General features: G+C 40.0%; 3 protein-coding genes across 8 annotated transcripts; 1 reads left to right on the plus strand and 2 right to left on the minus strand.

Annotated features, from left to right (window-relative positions):
• Nucleotides 1–74: 74 nt before the first annotated feature.
• Nucleotides 75–2,244, plus strand: LOC133710678 (pentatricopeptide repeat-containing protein At1g26900, mitochondrial). The gene has a single exon (XM_062136814.1). The coding sequence runs from the start codon at nucleotides 206–208 to the stop codon at nucleotides 1,919–1,921; it is 1,716 nt and encodes a 571-aa protein (XP_061992798.1). The 5' UTR covers nucleotides 75–205; the 3' UTR covers nucleotides 1,922–2,244.
• Nucleotides 2,245–3,774: 1,530 nt separating this feature from the next.
• LOC133709756 (PH, RCC1 and FYVE domains-containing protein 1-like) lies at nucleotides 3,775–10,647 on the minus strand. 6 transcript variants are annotated; one of them, XM_062135611.1, is made up of 10 exons: nucleotides 10,494–10,647; nucleotides 9,920–10,391; nucleotides 9,627–9,713; nucleotides 9,457–9,546; nucleotides 9,183–9,263; nucleotides 8,873–9,046; nucleotides 6,647–8,734; nucleotides 5,656–5,802; nucleotides 4,711–5,000; nucleotides 3,775–4,323 (listed from the first exon to the last, which is right to left on the minus strand). In XM_062135611.1, the coding sequence occupies exons 2-10, from the start codon at nucleotides 9,971–9,973 to the stop codon at nucleotides 4,230–4,232; spliced, it is 3,105 nt and encodes a 1,034-aa protein (XP_061991595.1). In that variant the 5' UTR covers nucleotides 9,974–10,391; nucleotides 10,494–10,647; the 3' UTR covers nucleotides 3,775–4,229. The 6 variants fall into 6 exon arrangements, with proteins under 6 accessions (XP_061991595.1, XP_061991593.1, XP_061991594.1 ...); XM_062135609.1 differs by having other exon boundaries at nucleotides 5,656–5,814; XM_062135610.1 differs by having other exon boundaries at nucleotides 6,647–8,743.
• A 3,334-nt stretch (nucleotides 10,648–13,981) lies between these two features.
• Nucleotides 13,982–15,298, minus strand: LOC133711498 (HVA22-like protein c). The gene is made up of 5 exons (XM_062137608.1): nucleotides 15,069–15,298; nucleotides 14,926–14,952; nucleotides 14,672–14,794; nucleotides 14,304–14,568; nucleotides 13,982–14,176 (listed from the first exon to the last, which is right to left on the minus strand). The coding sequence occupies exons 1-5, from the start codon at nucleotides 15,137–15,139 to the stop codon at nucleotides 14,108–14,110; spliced, it is 555 nt and encodes a 184-aa protein (XP_061993592.1). The 5' UTR covers nucleotides 15,140–15,298; the 3' UTR covers nucleotides 13,982–14,107.
• Nucleotides 15,299–18,200: the final 2,902 nt, after the last annotated feature.

The raw sequence follows: 18,200 nt of genomic DNA on the forward strand, positions 1-18,200 counted from the left end.
TTTCATGGGCAGAGCCTACTGTAGTTTGAACTTTCAAATGAAATCACATATGTGCTTCTAACAAAAGCGCTATTGAGCAAAAACACTTTCTACACAAGCATCACGATTCACGAGAGATATGATAGAAAAGGCGGTAAGTGCTAATTCAAACACGCCATTCCCTAAACCCTAAACCCTAAACCCTGTCTGCTGTGCCGCATGGCTAATGACTCACACTTTGGCCGTACGCCTGGGGCAAAGACTCAACCTTTGGCCTTCGGAAAACGCAAAGCTCATTTCTCTACTGGAATGCTGCAAACAAGTCTCAGAAATCTCTCAAATCCATGGCTCTATGATCAAGACCGGTCTTGACCACAACCCTTTTGCCTTGAGCAAGCTCCTCGCCTCTTCCATTCACCACATCCAATACGCAGCCTCCATTTTCAGCCACATTCGAAACCCGAATCGCTTCATGTTCAATACATTGCTCAGAGCCTATTCCATTAGCGACGAACCAAAACAAGCTTTTCTTGTTTTCAATAACTTGAGGGCTCGTAATATTGTTCTAGACCAGTTCTCTTTCATCACCACGCTCAAAGCTTGTGCTCGTGAATTGGCCATTGGGACTGGCCAGGGGATTCATGGGGTTGTTGTGAGGTCTGGGCATGGCGGGTTTATCACTGTAAAGAACACCCTCCTGCATTTTTACTGTGTTTGTGGGAAAATTGAGGATGCCCACCACTTGTTCGATGAATTTCCTCAGAGAAATGATTTGATTTCATGGAATACTTTGATGGGTGGTTACCTTCATGTTTCGCAGCCTCGTGTGATTGTGGACTTGTTTAAGGAAACGTGCATTGGTGGTTTTGAAGCTAGTGTAACCACTGTTCTGTATCTTTTATCGGCCATTGGTGAGTTGGGAAGTTACCTTGGAGGAGAGAGTGTTCATGGCTACTGCATTAAGATGGGATTTTCCTGTAATTTACATGTGGTTACTGCTTTGATTGATGTGTATGCAAAGAATGGGGAAATTGACTTGGCGCGTCGGATTTTCGATGGAGTTGCTGTGAAGGATGTTGTTTTGTGGAATTGTTTGGTAGACAAGTATGCAAAATGTGGCATGGTAGAAGAAGCAGTAGCTTTGTTACGGCTGATGAAACTTGAAAGAACGAAACCCAATTCGTCCACATTGGCAGGACTGCTTTCAGCTTGTGCTGCTTCTGGGTCTGTGAGGGTAGGGAGGTTTCTTAAGGATTATGTGGAGGAGGAGAGATTGGTTTTGGATGCGGTTCTTGGAACAGCTCTGGTTGATATGTACGCTAAATGTGGGTTTCTAGACAAGGCTCTTGACATTTTCGAAAGCATGGAAAACAGGGATGTGAAATCATGGACAGCCATGATTTCAGGTTACGGTGTTCATGGGGAGGCAGGTAATGCCTTGAGGCTCTTCTACAGAATGGAAGCGGAGGGCTGCCAACCTAATGAAGTCACTTTCATGGCAGTTTTAAGTGCTTGTGGCCATGCAGGGCTAGTCAGAGAGGGAGTTAGTTGCTTTGAGATGATGGTTTGCAAGTATGGTTTTGTACCAAAGGTTGAACACTACGGTTGTATGATCGATCTTTTAGGTCGTGCAGGGTTGTTGGAGGAAGCACACAACCTAATCGAAAGCTTGCCCATCAAGAGTGATGTTACTGCATGGCGTGCATTGCTTTCGGCCTGCAGGGTCTATGGGTATGTTGCTCTTGGGGAAGTTGTACAGAGAGTGCTGGCTGAACTAAACGATGACCATCCCACCAATGCAATGCTACTATCAGGGACTTATGCCATTGCTGGAAGGTTGCACGATAATACAAATATGCAGAAAACGGTGGAGGGAGAGATGGTGAGAGAAGAAAACCCAGTAAAGGAAGCTGGGCTCAGCACAATTGAGTTGGATAGTTGACCCTGTGCATTTTCTATACCGGGTTCGAGAACTGTGTTCATTTGTTTGGTATAGCCAAATTCAGACTAGAGATTATAGGTTATAGATTGACATTATCGCAGAAGTGATCAAGCCTCATACTACTACCATATTGTTTTAGTTCATTTTCAATGTATATGCAAATACCAAAAAAGACTGAAAACCGTCGGAGTTAAATGATGACCATCCTAGAGCAAATGGTAGGAGAGGTTTTTATTATAATTTTTTTTTACGAGAGAGTTTTATTGACGACACATTCGACAATAAATAGTTTTTATTTTATTTTTTTATGATAGGATGTTTGTCAACATCTCAGATTCTCAGTCTTTTAAGTCACTTTATTTTGTTAGGAGGCTTTCGCCGATAAAATTTCATTAACAAGGGTTTTTTTTTTTTTTGAGAAACTGTCAACTCAATTTTATTAATAATAAACAGAATAAAAATTACAACTGATAGATGTAGAAACTACATCAAAATATAAAATAGTAAGAAAAATACTAGATGCAACAAAGCATCGGAAATAAAACCTAGCACGGGTACGAAGGGATGCAATTAAGCATTTGATGAGGCACCAGACAGAGTCCGGGCTATGTAAAACGGTACCAATAGTATGGTCGACCATACTTCCACGCAAAGATATGCGTCGAATAGAGGGTAACCTTCTATCAAGGTGACCGCCGGTAGTGTGACCGACCTTGCCTACTCCACGCAAAAAAATGCGCTGAATAGAGAGCAATCTTCTACCTAAGGAACCAAAGCAGCAGATCCAAAACTCATAACAATGTAAGATCCATAGAGCGTCGCCGGGATCCCAAATGCTAACCCGAACCACTATGGGCTCATACACCATTTTCAAAGCCCTAAGAATGAAGACCCACTCCAACACCCTTTGGCAGTCCAACAGAGCAAAGGCCCATATCCACAGCCTGCTATGGGCACCCAAAATCACTCTTGGCACCCATGCCATCCCTGACCTCGGCCTTGATCTCTGCTCCACCGTCCTTCGTCGCAGAAAGGGTATCCCAGCCGGAACGCAGATCTCGCCCAGATCGATCCCACCCTGGTCACCTCGCCGCCAAACACCTTCACAGACGCCGCCCTCCGTGGCGCGGATCTTGGTTCGACCCGGGACTGCGCAATTGCTCCGCCACACCCAGTCCCCTCTCAGATCGGAGAGACTCTGACTAACCGAGCCTGACTCCGACAAACCCCTTGGCAGCAGCTCCCCACCACCACGCTTGTCGAACTCGAGTTCCTCGCCCAGCCACCTCGACGCCATCCCTAAACCCGATTTCAGTCGAGCCCGGCTTGGTCGGAATCTCGACGCCGTCCCAAACCAGAACGGGAACACAGCCTCTTCCCCACTCTGACGAAAAGCACTACAGGCAGACCGGATCTGGGACAACACTACATCCATTGCTTCTTCCCATTGACGCAACACACGATCAGAACGAATCTGATCAGAAGAACTTACCACCGGCCGAGATGCGAACCACGACCCGATACAGGGCACGGCGGGAGCCGTGCGCACAACAACCGACGCCGAGGACGACATCGGAACAGTACTTCATCGATGATGGAGAAAGGTACAGAGAGGCCGGAGGCGGCGCTCTCCCAGCCCTAGCAGAGCGCTAGGTATTTTCATTGTTAAAAACTAGGGTTTTTTTATTTATTTATTATTATCATTTTTTTATGATAACGTTTTATTATTATTTTTTATTTGACTGTTTGCGGACAAAATTTCTTCGGCAAAATGTATCATGAGACTGATGAGAGGCTTTTTGACAGCAAAGTTATTGGATGATGGAGAAGTTCATAATATTAACTGGTAGGAGTTAACGTGAGACATTTCCTTGGCTTTTATAAAAAACAGTTGGGAGTACAAGAGCTTTCCAAAAGGAAAAGATGAAAAAAATTGAGATACATCTCAAAAACATGATTCGTCTTGAGATGGATCCTAAACCCTAAACCCTAAGAAAAAGAAGAAGAAAAATCCTGCAAAATATCAGCATTAACCGCAGAATATCTAATCTGACCAAAAAAAAACTGCAGAATGTCTTGACTCCTCAAAATGTCTCCTTCAGCTCATAGATTTCTTTTTCTTCTTTTTTCACATTTTAAAAATCTCTGCTTACTAAAGTTTTGACATTCTAAATCTCAGTCTACTTTTGCGAATTCTAACTCCAGATCCTTTGAGCAAAACTCTACTGAATGATTAACGGGCAAAATTTACACATTCCAGTAGAGGAAGAAGGTCGTGGGATGTATTCATACATGGACAGCAAACATACTACTCTGCACTTTGTATATTGTGCCGCTCGCACAACATTGCGCCATTATCTGCCCACCATCTCTCTGCTGCTTCTTCAGTGAAATGTCTCCGACTGTGGAACAACAGTTGACCAAACAACATTGATTCAATTGCTTTTCCAACAGGATAATCAAATTCATATTACCTAACAACGTGAAATTAAAGCTATATTTTTCGGCGGACAAATATGTGTAATAGTTTCATATAACAGATGGAGGACGCTGTGATAAGATGAGCAAAACCAACTAAAAATAGAGATGAATGAATACAGAAAGTGTAGGATAGAGAACCAGTCAACAGTTAGAAAGAAAGCTGATGGAGATTCCTCAAGAACATGGATTCAAATGTGCCAGCCGAGTGTGTAATAAAGTTCTACAACCTAATGCATGGCCTTACAAATTAAATCGGTAGTATTTATCAATCTTTGAAAAGAAAGGTGGTGGTGTGTGGTGAAAAATACCTGAAGCGAACACGTCTGAGTTCATTACCACCGCCCGGCAAGGAGCATAAAGTTATATAGACACCAGGTTCATCTTGTAGAACTCGCTCTACCTTTCCACTCTGTGATTTAGTTCCATTCCCTAAGATCCGATCCATTGAATTGCCATTGGACTCCATTTGAGGAGTAGTCATATTTGTCTGAGGGTTCTCTTTGGATAACTGATTTACAAAAGTGATGGCATGAGGAGTTGAACCTGCATTGCAACTTGCAACATGTCCTTCTGGCATTCTTTCAGCCATCTCCTTCAACTGTTTGAGAAGTAGATAGTTAACATAAGCAGAACATAGTTAATCTAACAGACTTAGAAAATAATCTGTTGAGAATTTGGCTTTATAACTGTCAATCAGATGAATTTCACCAGATGATCTTGACTTTCTATTTCATCATCAATTTAAGCACACTTCCAGAATAGCATAAAAAATCCTTATCAATCAAACCAATCAACATATCTTCAAGTCAACCAATAAGTTAAAATGACTATCTCCTAAACATAAACATGTGAAATTTGCAAAGTTTATGATTTAGCTAATAGGCTTTTTGTATCCTCACTTTGTTAACTGGCTCTCAGGTTATATTAGGATCCAACACATAATGAGTTAAGTCTGAGAACTGAAGACAAATGTATAGAAATCTGATAATAGCAACCTCCTGGAGAGTAATACACCACTTGTTTATTATTGTGTTACTAGTACGACTCCAACAACTTCAAGTGAGGTTATCAAGATCCTATAATGATATAGTTATGCATAAAATTGGGTCAGTACCAGCAGGCACTCTGCTCCTAATTTGAATATATATTGGAGGACCATTCTTAATATCAATTAATCGAGCATATATGCCTCAATTATATTTCTCAAAGATATGAAAGAAAACAAAATAATGAACAGAGAACATCTTGCAAACCTGAGCAGTTAGAGAATTGATAACTTCCTTTGCAGATTTGCATTTTTCAGCTTCATCGGTAGCTACTGCAGAGACCTCGTTCAATTTCTTTAATGTTCTTTGAAGTTCAGCTTCAAGTCGTTGGGATTTGAAAGTAAGGTCTTCTACCTGCATAGTTTTCTGAATAGCTTAGTTATAAACAATTTTTCAACCCATTTGAAATATAAAAGGAGATGAAAGCAATTAAAGTCTGAATCGATTCATATGCCCAAAAAAACAAAAAAACAAAAAACAAAAGTATCCTCTCATTTTCCTGTTAATGTGAATTTAACCCGGTGCCTCAGTTCATTAGTCATTTTATTGGGTATCACATCAGTTTGTTATCCAGATTTGCTCCTCTCCCTTTAGTATTAACGAAATTCAACCATCCACACCCTTGAACTCACCTCCAGGAGGAGGTTCTTTAGGCTAGTCAATAACAGTAATAATCTTCTAGTATCCAAGTCTAGATTTTCTGCTAAGCTACTCTAGTCAATCCTGTAAAGTATCTTGACCTCCTAAAGCAAACGTGGATGAATTAATAGTTTGAAGCTATATTGAACTCTGTTTAAAGTAGAAGATAAAACCTTGTCATGAAACTTATTGAAACGAGAGGCAAGGTATGTAACACACTTGAGAATCTTACAGTCCACCCGGACATTGAACTACGTTTAGATGAGGCCTTTCCTAGATATGATACCCATAAGATCAACTCTATGTACTGTCAAAAGTCCACACCTGTTACCCCAACCCTCTGGACGCTATTTGCCACAAATAAAAAAAAAATTAAATAATAAAGGAATGCCCCCAAAAGCCAAAGGATGCGATAAAGTGAATCTTTTAAATGTAGAAAACTGATATTTTTAGACCACTTAGAGTTCAAAAACATAATCAGCTTATGTTATACCACTTGCCTGTGTATGCAATTAATAAATATGAGATTGCAGCCATTAAAGCACTGTAACAGGCATACCTGTGCCCTTAAACTGATAATTTCTCGGCTCAAACTTCCATTTACTAACTTTGGGTCCTCAAGAATGTCTTCAGAAGACTGACGTGGGCTTGACTTTCCTGAAACAGGAGATGCAAACACAGAAGACTTTCTGGAAGTAGGCATGGACGCTGACATGAACTTTCCTGGATCTCCATCAAGGGAAGTTGATGCTTTTGACAAAGTAAAGGCCCCTAACTGCAAATGTCCATTTAGCATTGGAAAGACACGATTATCACGCGCTTCTGGTTTTCTTTCAGGCTTAGGAATCTTGCTTTCAGTATGGTTGCCTGAGCCAAAGGATGAAATTCTGGACAGTGTTGCCCGTAACATAGGCATTAGAGTCTCTTTGTCTGCCGTCTCACAGGATTTATGGTGTACATGTCCACTTCTAATTTTGGGATTTCGTACAACAGAACTAGCTTCTGCAGCTTTCTTTAGTTTAGTATAACAATCATCACACACCCGATAGGGCTTGTTCACATTTGGAGCCAAGGCAGCTCTCAGAACTTTCTTGCTGCTGCATGCTTTACAGAAAACTAACCCACAATTATAACAATTATGACGTTTTCTTCTGAAACCAAAGGGATTATGACAATTAGAGCAAACGGAATGGTCAGCACCAGATGCCCATTTATGAAGACAAATGACTGCAGTAAGGTTTGAACCACATACTACACTCTTTACTTGTTTATCCTTCATAAATTCAACGAGAGTAGGTGTCTTTCTATTATCATTGTCTCCGTGTCCTAATTGCCCATTTGAACCCCTTCCCCAAGTATAAACCTCTGTCTTGGAAGTCAAAACTGCCACATGACAAGAACCACAGGCAATTTCTTCGACGAAGCTATCTGCAATTGTACCTTCAACACGAGTGGGAACTTTTCCATCAGCTGAAGGATTGCCAAGCTGTCCACAAGCAGCGCTTCCCATTGTATATACATGTCCTGATGTTGTAAGGGCAACTGTGAGACTATGCCCACATGCTACTTGACAGAAATTTTTATTAACCAATGCAGCTACACATTCAGGAGCTAGTCTAGAAACTTCATCGCCATGTCCAAGTCGGCCTTTATCTCCATCGCCCCAGGTGTACAGCTTTCCAAAAGCAGAGTTACCAGAATCCTCAGACATATATGATTCCTTTATTATTGCAACAACTGCAGCAGTGTGCCAAGCGCCACAAGCAACCCTTGCTGTTCTCAGCCCTCTCAAAGTTTCCACCTCTCGTGGAGTACTTGTGCTACTATGATCTCCATGGCCTAAAGCACCAAAAGAACCATCCCCAAATGTAAATAACCGACCAGCTGAGGTCACAGCAGCTGTATGCCACAGTCCGCAAGAGATATAGGATATGTGTATACCTTCCATATGACCACTTATCTTTTTGGGAATCCAGTGACTAACTTCACGTCCATGTCCAAGTAGACCAAAATTATTAGTGCCATCACCCCATGTATAGAGCTCTCCAGAAATTGTAACAGCACAGGTATGATACTCCCCACAAGCAACTAATTCAACATTCATGCCACTAAGAGTGCCAATGAGCTTAGGGTGGGAAACATCTGCTCCTACACCATGACCCAGCCTGCCTCCTGACTCCTCTCCCCAACTGAAAATTTCCCCTTGCCTGGTGACCAGTGCAATATGTCTGGTACCACAAGCAATTCCATGAGCATCTATGACCACTGTTGATTCCAATGCCTTGGGCAGGAGAGCATCCATACTGGAAGAAACTGATCTTCCTATTCTATCTACATTGCCTCCTAGTACTCCACCATTAATACTTTCACCCCAAATAAAAACATCTCCTAAAGCATCAAAGTCATCTGGACAAGAACCTTGACTTGATGAGCTTACGGCACTAGATAAACTAATTCGAATTGCTTCAGATGTGGAACTTCGACCATTTGAATTATCTACAGATGCAGGTGATAATGAGGAAATAGGAGGTGACTCAGCTTGAGTCTTGGTAGCATCAGTATATGATATTATGTCAGCAAATGCCCTTCCTAATCTATTTGTTGGGGCAGTCTCCAAAGGAAGTCCCTCAGTATCTCCTGCAGCATCCTGTTGTGTCTGTAAGAAAAAATAAATGAATAATTAAATAAATAAAACAAGAATAAACTGTAAATGCTTGATTTATTAGCAGAGCTATTCCTTGTTTTCAAAGATAAAAGGGGATAAATAAAAATATAAGTCACTGACACAGGTGAATGGTGCGATTGATGGAGAACTTCTTCGAGTATGAGCAAGGGGGGTATCTGTTGATACACTGTTGTCACTTCTTGACTCACTTCTAAAATGCCGGTAGGAACCTCGAGTAATTAATGCCTTAAGACCAACAAACCAAACTTCAGCCTCATCCTTGTCTTTACATATCTGTCAATATGGTGGTCATGTATTAAATCACACTAGCAAACAAGATTTCTGAAGGTCCCATTTTATTGATTTTTCTTGGTCGAGCATAAACTGCAAAAGTGAAGCTTAAGCATGCTGGCCTAGCAAATGTACTCACCAAGTCCAAGGATCTATCATTGTAAAGAAGAGAAAATGATTGGTACTCCTTTTCTGGTCGTGGATACCGCTGAAATATTGCCTGGAAGAAAGCCAAAATTATACCTATCGATATTTTTGAATTGTTTGCATAAAAATGATAACGAATCTAGGAAAAGGAAAACAAAATCACGAGCAATGCAAGGCATAAGCATATTAAAACATGTTAAAGGTTTGGAAAATGTTCAGCTCAGATTGGAGATTTTCTAACCAAAGAGAATGAAATCGAAACTTACAGTACGCTGCCCAGGAATAATGGTAGTAACATGACTAAGTCTAACATGTTTCTCTTCTTTTCCAGAGTACCATATCAGTAAAGCCTCATCCTGAAACAAAAAAAAAAAAAAAAAACAATTTGAGTCAACAGAACAGAACAGAAAGAGAGCTATCTGTCAAGGCAACTTACATTAGAAAGCCGGAAAGGGCAGAATTTCGGCTTCCCTCTGCGCCCGTATTTTAACAAAGTCGCGCCTTTCTTAAGCGCCGCTATGGCCTGAAATGCAAGCATAAGCTGCATTAGGAAGCTTAATGCATTATAGTTCACTACACTGCGCTTAGACAAAAATGTGCATTCACTTATATGCTAGATGATTTGTTTCGAAAGTGTACAAAATGTTCTAGTTAGTACAATCCAGCCAGCATTCACAGTAGCAGTTATTTCATGGGAGAGCAAAAAAATGAAAAGGGGACCAAATTAACCTGGTCGATATCCCTGTCGGCCGGACCGATTCTCTGAGGACTAGCCATAGCCATTCAAGTTGCAATATCAGGTTTTCCCCACAAGTACAGGACCCAACACCACCACCTAATATTTTCGACACCATAACCGAATCCCCAACTCCTTCTTCCCATTAAACCAACCAAAACCACACATCACTCAGCTTCAAACCCCTCCGCTTCATCTCTACCCCATTCCAAGCACAAATTGCTTCATCTCAAGAAAACAACCTTGCAGCTCAAGAAACCCTAAATCATCCACAATGCCGAACAAATCAAACCACTAATTTTCCACACGCCACTGAGCTCCCAAACAGCTCAAACCACTTGCCCGGAAATCAAAGAAACCCTAGAATTCAACCAAATCCCCACCGAAACGTTTCGATTTTCGCAGCGAGAACCAAAATTGTAACCCGAAACGTGCAAAGATTATAGCGAGGAAGATTGAGCTTACCTACATTGCACAAAATAATCGGCGAATGTGAGCCGATTCCCTGAAATCTGAGGAGGTCGTTTCAGAGCTGAGAGAAACCAAAAGAAAGAGAGAGAGAGATACCTGAATGTGAAAGGTTGGCTTTTGTTGACGTGCGCGCCTCTTCTTCTTCTTCTTCTTCTTCTCTCTTTCTTTTGATTTGTTTGTTTTTTCAAAGAACAAGTTTAAAAAATCTGTTTGTTTTCTCCTGGTTACCAAATCAATTCTGTGCCGCTTTGGTGCCACGTCACCACTCAAAATCTCCCGGGATGGGGATGCTTTGCTTTTGTCCTTATTTGGACTTTGGTGACAATATGAGCTTTTGTCTTTTTCATTATTTATTGTTTTTTGACCACTTTTTTTTTTTTCTTTTTTAAAAAATAAAAAATAAAAAAAATGTAGATACCATTTGCTTTTCTATTGATTTTTGTCTCCTATTGTCGTCATTTTTTTGGGTATCGAGAAGAAATCTATACCCTAAATTTCGCACTAAGACTTAAGCAATCTCAAAGTTGGTATACAATAAAGAGGAAAGAAAGCAAGTGAAGTTGGTTTATATCAAGGAGAAGATAAGACAAATTCAGTCACGCAAACCGATTTTACAATTCGTGTAACGATTAAATCAAAACCCGTAAAATTAAAAGAGATTCAACCTAATAAGTTTACAGCATACTCTACGATCATTCTACCAATCAAACTCCACTAACACCAAGATAGCCAACTCTTTTGGAGTAAGTGAGATCAAACTTCGGTGGCCACAATTGCTGCTAACCCAAATTATCATCCCACCAACCCTTTAGTCTAAAAAAAAAATAAAAAATAAAAACCCATTTCTTTAGGATTTCATATTGTCATGATTTTGAGAGTTGAAAAGGAAGATGTTAGTAAGACACGCTTATAATCTCATTCTAATCACTTATGAATTGTCCATTATATCACTCTGATAAAGTGCATTATTGGATTGAGGGTCGTATAGACAATTTATACCATAAAGGCAGATTCAAGTGGAACTTTTTTTTATATTTTTTTTTATTAAAGGAGCAGAGCTCAATTTATTAGAAAGAGATAATGTCAAAACAATAGGGACGGGGCAAAACAAAACCCCTCCAAAAACAAACCAACCTACAAACAAAACCTAGTAGCACTGAAAGAATATCAGTGAAGAAAACGAAAATGAGGTAAGCCAAGCTTATCCCGATGACAAAGGTCAATAAGGAATTGGGGGATTGAATCCCAATAAACCAAACCTGAAGAAGTTAAACCTACGTTTGCTAAAGCATCTGCAACTTGATTTCCTTCTCGGAATATATGAGAACAACGAAATTGCATCTGAGAGACATGAAACATACAATTATCCCATGCCACACGAAGTCTCCATGGAACAAGCTGAGGGGAATTGAGGAATTTAAGAACAAGGGAAGAGTCAACTTCTAGCCAAATATGCTTCCACTCCCGCACCCAAGCTAGTTCAATTGCCTTAATAACAGCCATCACCTCCGCGTCTACTGAACAAGGGATGTCAAGATTACACGCAAAGGCACCAATAAACTCACCCCTAAAATTGCGGAAAAATCCCCCAAAACCAGCCTTGCCTGAATCATGATTAAAAGCCCCGTCGGTATTGATCTTGATGCAATCGAGTGGAAAAATAATGTATATATACATTCATATTTAACGTACGTTAATAACAACGGCAAACAAAAATGCAGGTGTATACAATGTTTTATCTTGATTTATGTCTCTTATAATGCTATGGAAATACATGCACAGTTTAATAGTTTGATTAGTTTCCAAAAAAGAAAATTATTCACCCATATCTGACCTAGCTCTGCTAGGGTTTCGAGCGCCGTCGTCTAGGGTGGCTACTGCTCTTATACCTTCTCCATTTTCCATGGATAAAAGTGTAGGCCTAGGCCTATCGTTCCTCTTCCTTTTCTTTTTGGCCGGTCTTTGCCCGACGGTGGAGTGGGTGGAGTTTATTGAATTTGTTGGGGTGGATTGGCTGGGGTTATTCGACCGCGGCTGTGGATTGGGATGTGGCATCTTCGCCGGTAAGGGACTTGGTACTTTAACTGCTTCTGGGTGGAGTCTGGCTCTGAAATCATTGCCGGATCGGAGGTTTTGGGACAGGCGATATTGGGAATATTCTCATGAAATGGATGTCGTAGGTCCTAGTGAGATGGATCTCGCCGGTAACTGCGGTGTTCAGTCCCTTATGGTAGAGGCTGTGATGAACGCAGAGGATCGGGTTTGTACTGGAAGAGAATGGTCGGCCTTTGTCGGTTCTTGCTTCTGTAATTTCCGCTCCAAGGCCGACGACGAAGGTGGTAGCATCATCAATGGACGCGGTGGTTGTTCTGACACCAGTGGCTGCGGAATGTCTGCTGCGAAGGTGATTGCTAGGGTGGAAATCGGTGGCTGGGATAGAGTTGGTTGTAACAGTGCAGTCGCTCCGGCGGTAATCTACGGCGGAGGTGGCGACTTGGTTGGCTGTGGTGGGGGTGGTGACGTTCTCTTAGCTGGTTGGACCAACTGGGCCTGGTTTTGGTTGGACGGTATGTGGGTGGGCTGGGCCCAAACTTTTACTAGGGCCTGGTCTGCCTTTGGTTTTGGGAGTGGATGTGACTCTTGGAGTTGATTGTGGATACTGGGCTTCTTGAGGGCTGGATATTGGGCTGCATGGGCTGAGGTTGATTGGAACTTCTCAATTGGGGCGACTCTGATGAATGAAGACGGAGTGGATGGTGATACTTCATCCTCTACTCCAAATGTTTTTTAATTTTTTGATCTCGGTCGCAATGCAAAGATCAGTAGCTCTGAGGGTTTTTTATTCTGCTTCAGAGTTCCTAAGTCTTTGTTTGAAATAATGGTGCGTGGACTTTCTAAAAGGTGGGTGTACTGGGGATATATTGGGTTTTGTTCTTGTTTTAGAATAGGAGTCTCAGGGTACTTTGAGAAACGATTCTTTCTGTCGACCCCATAGGGGTGTTTCGTTTTTGTACTGCTTGTTGAATCTATATAATGGGCTGACCTCTTTTGATAAAACAAAATGGAAATACATGCATGATTTATATTATTTAGTGGTATGTGCACTATAGAGGTGTTTTTCTCAAGTAATGGTAATTCAAATTGTATTGTAGTAGATTGTATTGCCCATTAGTACTTGTTGTTTTCTTTTTTAGACAAGAACAACTAGTTTGCTATATATGCATTCACAACGATCACAAAAATATTGCACCTCGTATTGTTTTTGAGGTTTTGTTGTTTCTTAATTGTTTTCATTTGAAGTTTAGTATTTGATATGTTAAGGATAGTAATATAACTCCTTTTGATCATTCTATTCAATTCATCAGTTGAAATAAATCTCCAATCTTTTTATCAACTGTGTATTCTTGTGGGAATAAAAGAATTAAACTCCAATATTTAGTTTAAAAATACACAGTTGATAAATGCCCTCCAATAAGGCTTGGTGTTAATATTAACTAATTTCTTAACTAACTGGATGCCATCCTTATTCCACTCCTGACCTTGTGTGTACATGATGATATACTCCAAACAGGGGACTTGAGAAGTTCAAAGCCAAAATAATACTCAAATTTCATTCCATGATAGCTGGAGCGAGTACATTCATATATAGCTAGATTCTAATCAAGGACAAAGCAGATACTCCATCAGTAGGGATTAATTAGTTTAATTAATTAGTACATATAATCATCATCAAAGATCATGTAATTGTTGCTCCTCCTGGCTCTTGCTTCCCTATCAGTCTGCAAAGCAATAGAAAATTAATATCAACTCATGACCGTGTGAACACTACTCATATATAGGTACATTGGTTATGAGCTGGCAATAACATAGGTATACTATGTGTACGTACACACTATATCCAGGTACCTTGGTTATGAGCCTCTCAAAAGCTTCAGTGCCATGTTCTTCCATATATTTCTCAGCGGCGGTTAAAACATCATCTGGTTTGCTGAAGATGTTCTTCTTATCCTTGGTTCTTGGGAAATACCAGATCTGCTGACCATTAGTTATGATCTGTGGGTTCATGTAGAAGGGTCGGATGAAGCGGCGATAAACATATGCTGCGCCATTGAATTGAGGCAGCACCAACCAACAAGTCACGATCAACTTGGCATAAGCCCAAATCGGGAAGCTGTGCGAGCATAATGGATCATAGTAATTAGTGGAGTAATGAAATAAGTTGATGTTCATACTCAATATTTACATGCATATGGTTAAGAATTAAGGTCGATCACCATTCAAGGACTTTGGCAAAGGTCATCTCGAAGAGTGTTATGAGAGAATACAAAACCCAGTACGTAAGCCATTGCTGATCATCAGTGCGAGACTTGGTCTCTATTGCCCTAATCGAAGCATATCTGTCGAAAACAAACACATGCATTTCATGTATCAACCATAATTTCAGATTTGAAACCCTTCTGAAGATCCAGTAGATAGTAAGTAGTGTATATATAGCTAGCGCTACGATCCACATTATACAGATACTTACAAGGGGAAAACTAGAGTGACAAGAGGTCTGCAGATAAGAAGCAAAAAGTTTGAGTAAGAAATTAAGGACCAAGACAAAAGCACAATGCATGCCAATATCTCAGTAAAAGATATATGCATAAGAAATTGATCAGAGAGACATACAAAGCAAGAACATCAAAGTTGTTGGCCACAACTTGGAGAAAGTTATTTCCAGAGCCTGTAGAACGACCCATCGATGCTTTGCGAGCTATAAAAATTGCTACTTTCGTTGTGTCAATGTGTTCTGATCGATCTGGGACGTCTAGCTAGCTTAAAAGAAATGAGATCGACAGTACTGGCACTGGTACTATTTCAAAAAGCTGCTTTAGAAGAGCTAGAAAGAAACGTGAAAGGAAAAGTTTGTAAAAGGGGAAGCTGATTTCGCGGAAAATATCAAATCATGCACAAGAAAAGAGGCACCGATTTACTGATTGACTGATAGGGTTGAAAATATAGCATCTTTTATTTCATCCTCATATCCCATCTTAAAAACTCACTCCCTTTGCTATTAATTAACACATAATTTTCACTTTTTTTTTTTGAGAATGAACACATAATTTTCACTTTGTTTACACACTCTAACTGATTTTATTGAGTTTTTGACAAAATGGTCTATAAAGAATAATTTTAAAAAATATATATATATATATATTTTTAATCGAACTCAAATCGGGCATATATCACTCATCTGAAGTCAGAATTGACCATTACATATCCTCCCTCTACTGACATGGGGTACATAATAAGTATGTGGTAGTACCACATCGATACATAAATTAGGTCCACTCATTGAACATTCCCCGCTTACTGAAAAAAAAAAAAAATTTGAGCCTATAAACTATGTTGACACTACGACATAGTAAATAGGAACAACGAAATACAGAAGTGCATTAGCTCCCTAAAAACAGTAGGGAATTATAGAAAGTAAACAAACTACTAAATGATTAGAAGCCCAAAGGCCCAAAGGAAAACAAGCTAGCCCAAGGCCACGCAGCAGCCTAGCCCAAATTTGATTCCTTCAACCCTGTGCAGCAACATCGCCACAAGCAAAGAATCCCGCCGCCGCTGCGACTCGCTGGCGAACTCGCCACTAAACCTACCGCCACAACACGCTGCAGAGCTTCATCGCCCATATCAAGGAAACCCCACCACCACGCACCATCATCAAGAGGAAAATGGCAAAACCTGCATTCAAGCCGCCATCGGACTACTTGTAGGGTGATTTTTCGGGTCTTTGAATAATATTGGGTAAGACTCTTGACCGCGTTCGGAGGCTTACCTGGTAGTGTCAAGATTACTGCTTCCTTGGGGCTTATTCCCATGGTTACATTATGTTTGGGTAGTCTAGGGCTTGCTTTAGATTATTCATTCATGGCTCTTTTCTGTCGTTGTTCGGAGTCCGGGTGAGTCATACTTGTAATGTATCCTATTTTACTATCAATGGACTGACACCCCCCGCGTTAAAAAAGAAGAAGATTTGTATATAAGATTTTTTGTTTTCTTTTTAGTTTGGGTCAGAATTAATAGAAGATGTTGTAAGAGCAACTCCAACAGCTTCCCCATATTTTATTTTTTCTCTATTTTAGGAAAAAATGAATCTCTTTTGCTCCAACAGATTCCCTATAACTATCCCTATTTTAGGGAAAGTGAGGAAAGAGAAAACCAAATTTCCTATATTTACAGCAATCTCTAAAATTTTAAAGAAGAATATGGAGATTTTAGAGATTGCTGCAAAATAGAGAATCTGTTGGAGTTAGAGAAGAAAAAGATGCTAAAGTTTTGACTTTTGCTTCTCTATTATACAGAAATTATAGGAAAATTGTTGGAGTTGCTCTAACTAAAGGAAAATAGGGGGAAAAAGGGAGAAGAGCAAAAAAAAAAAAAAAAACTTTGCTAACAATGAGATTCGTCAAAACCGCACAGCTAATTTGCCAATTGAACAAGAATGTTTTTCATCAAAAATTAGCACTCTAGTATGTAAATTATTGTAATAGACACGCCACTGTTTGTCCCTATGAAAGAAAGCTTAACTTTCATTACTAACAACATTGGCAAAATTACCTCACATGGGAGAACTCTTTTAGGTGACATTTGATTTGCAGGACGAAATAAGAGGCATATAATAAACTTGCTCCATTTTATTATTATTGAAATAAATATTATTTAGTCTAATGACATAAGTCTTTCATTTGTAAGTAAGAAATTATAAGCTTGTCTTTAGACCTTTAGTAGTCTTCTACTAATTTTGGTTTGATAAAGTCCAGGATGACTTATGAATCAAATTGAAAATGAAATTCATGTTTCGGATGTTTCATTGTAATTTTGGGAGCATGTAATGAAAATTGGTTTAGAGACGCTCATTGGCTCCAGCCCAACGAGGAAAGTAGCAGAGAGTACAATTAGATAGGGATAGGCCTGGTTCTGTACTTGATCGAGGGTAGCCATGACACTAGGTTTATATATGCATGACGAATATTGCTTGTTAAAAGAAAGATTTACTGGCCTAGTACTGTTTTCAAATTTTTTGACAGTCTATGAAAGAAGAAGAAGAACAAGACAATGAATAATACACGTTGATTGGAAGATTGAATAATATATATGAACCACACACACATATATTCGGCCAGTACTTAAGGCTAGCTCTGCATGCGTCCATGGCAGCCGGGCACACCTGTGTACCATTTTCACTGTAAGGTCTCGTTTGGTTCACGGAAAGGAAATCAATTCCCTTGTCTTTCTCATGAGGAAGGGAAACTAAAGTTCATGAGGTATGAGTGGAATGATTTTCCCCTCTACTTTCCCATTTGTCAGGAAAGTATTTCCGGAGTTTGTGGTTACCAAACAAAGGAAAATAATGCCCTTCCTAAGTCCTCAATTCTGCGAACCAAACGAGGCCTAAATGCATATAGCTAACATTTCAAAGTTCAAAAATCTGTTTCTTTTCTTATGGGAGTAAAGCCTCGTTTGTTTCGCGGATTTGAGGACTTGGGAAAGGAAAGTTATTCCTTTCCTTTGTTTGGTAACCACAAAGTCTGGAAATGCTTTCCTGACATAGGGGAAAGTTGGGGGTAAACTCATTCCACTCAAACTTCATGGGATTGAGTTTCACATCCCATTTCCCAGCATTAATTGCAATAATTTTGGACAATAATACCCCAGCATTAATTGCTTGAGTACCCTTGGTAGTTTTGAAAATTCATTCTAGGTTGTTTTTATTTTAAAATATAAGGGTATTATTGAAACATTGATATATTT

This window comes from Rosa rugosa, chromosome 5, assembly GCF_958449725.1.
Source record: "Rosa rugosa chromosome 5, drRosRugo1.1, whole genome shotgun sequence".
Classification (NCBI taxonomy): domain Eukaryota; kingdom Viridiplantae; phylum Streptophyta; class Magnoliopsida; order Rosales; family Rosaceae; genus Rosa; species Rosa rugosa.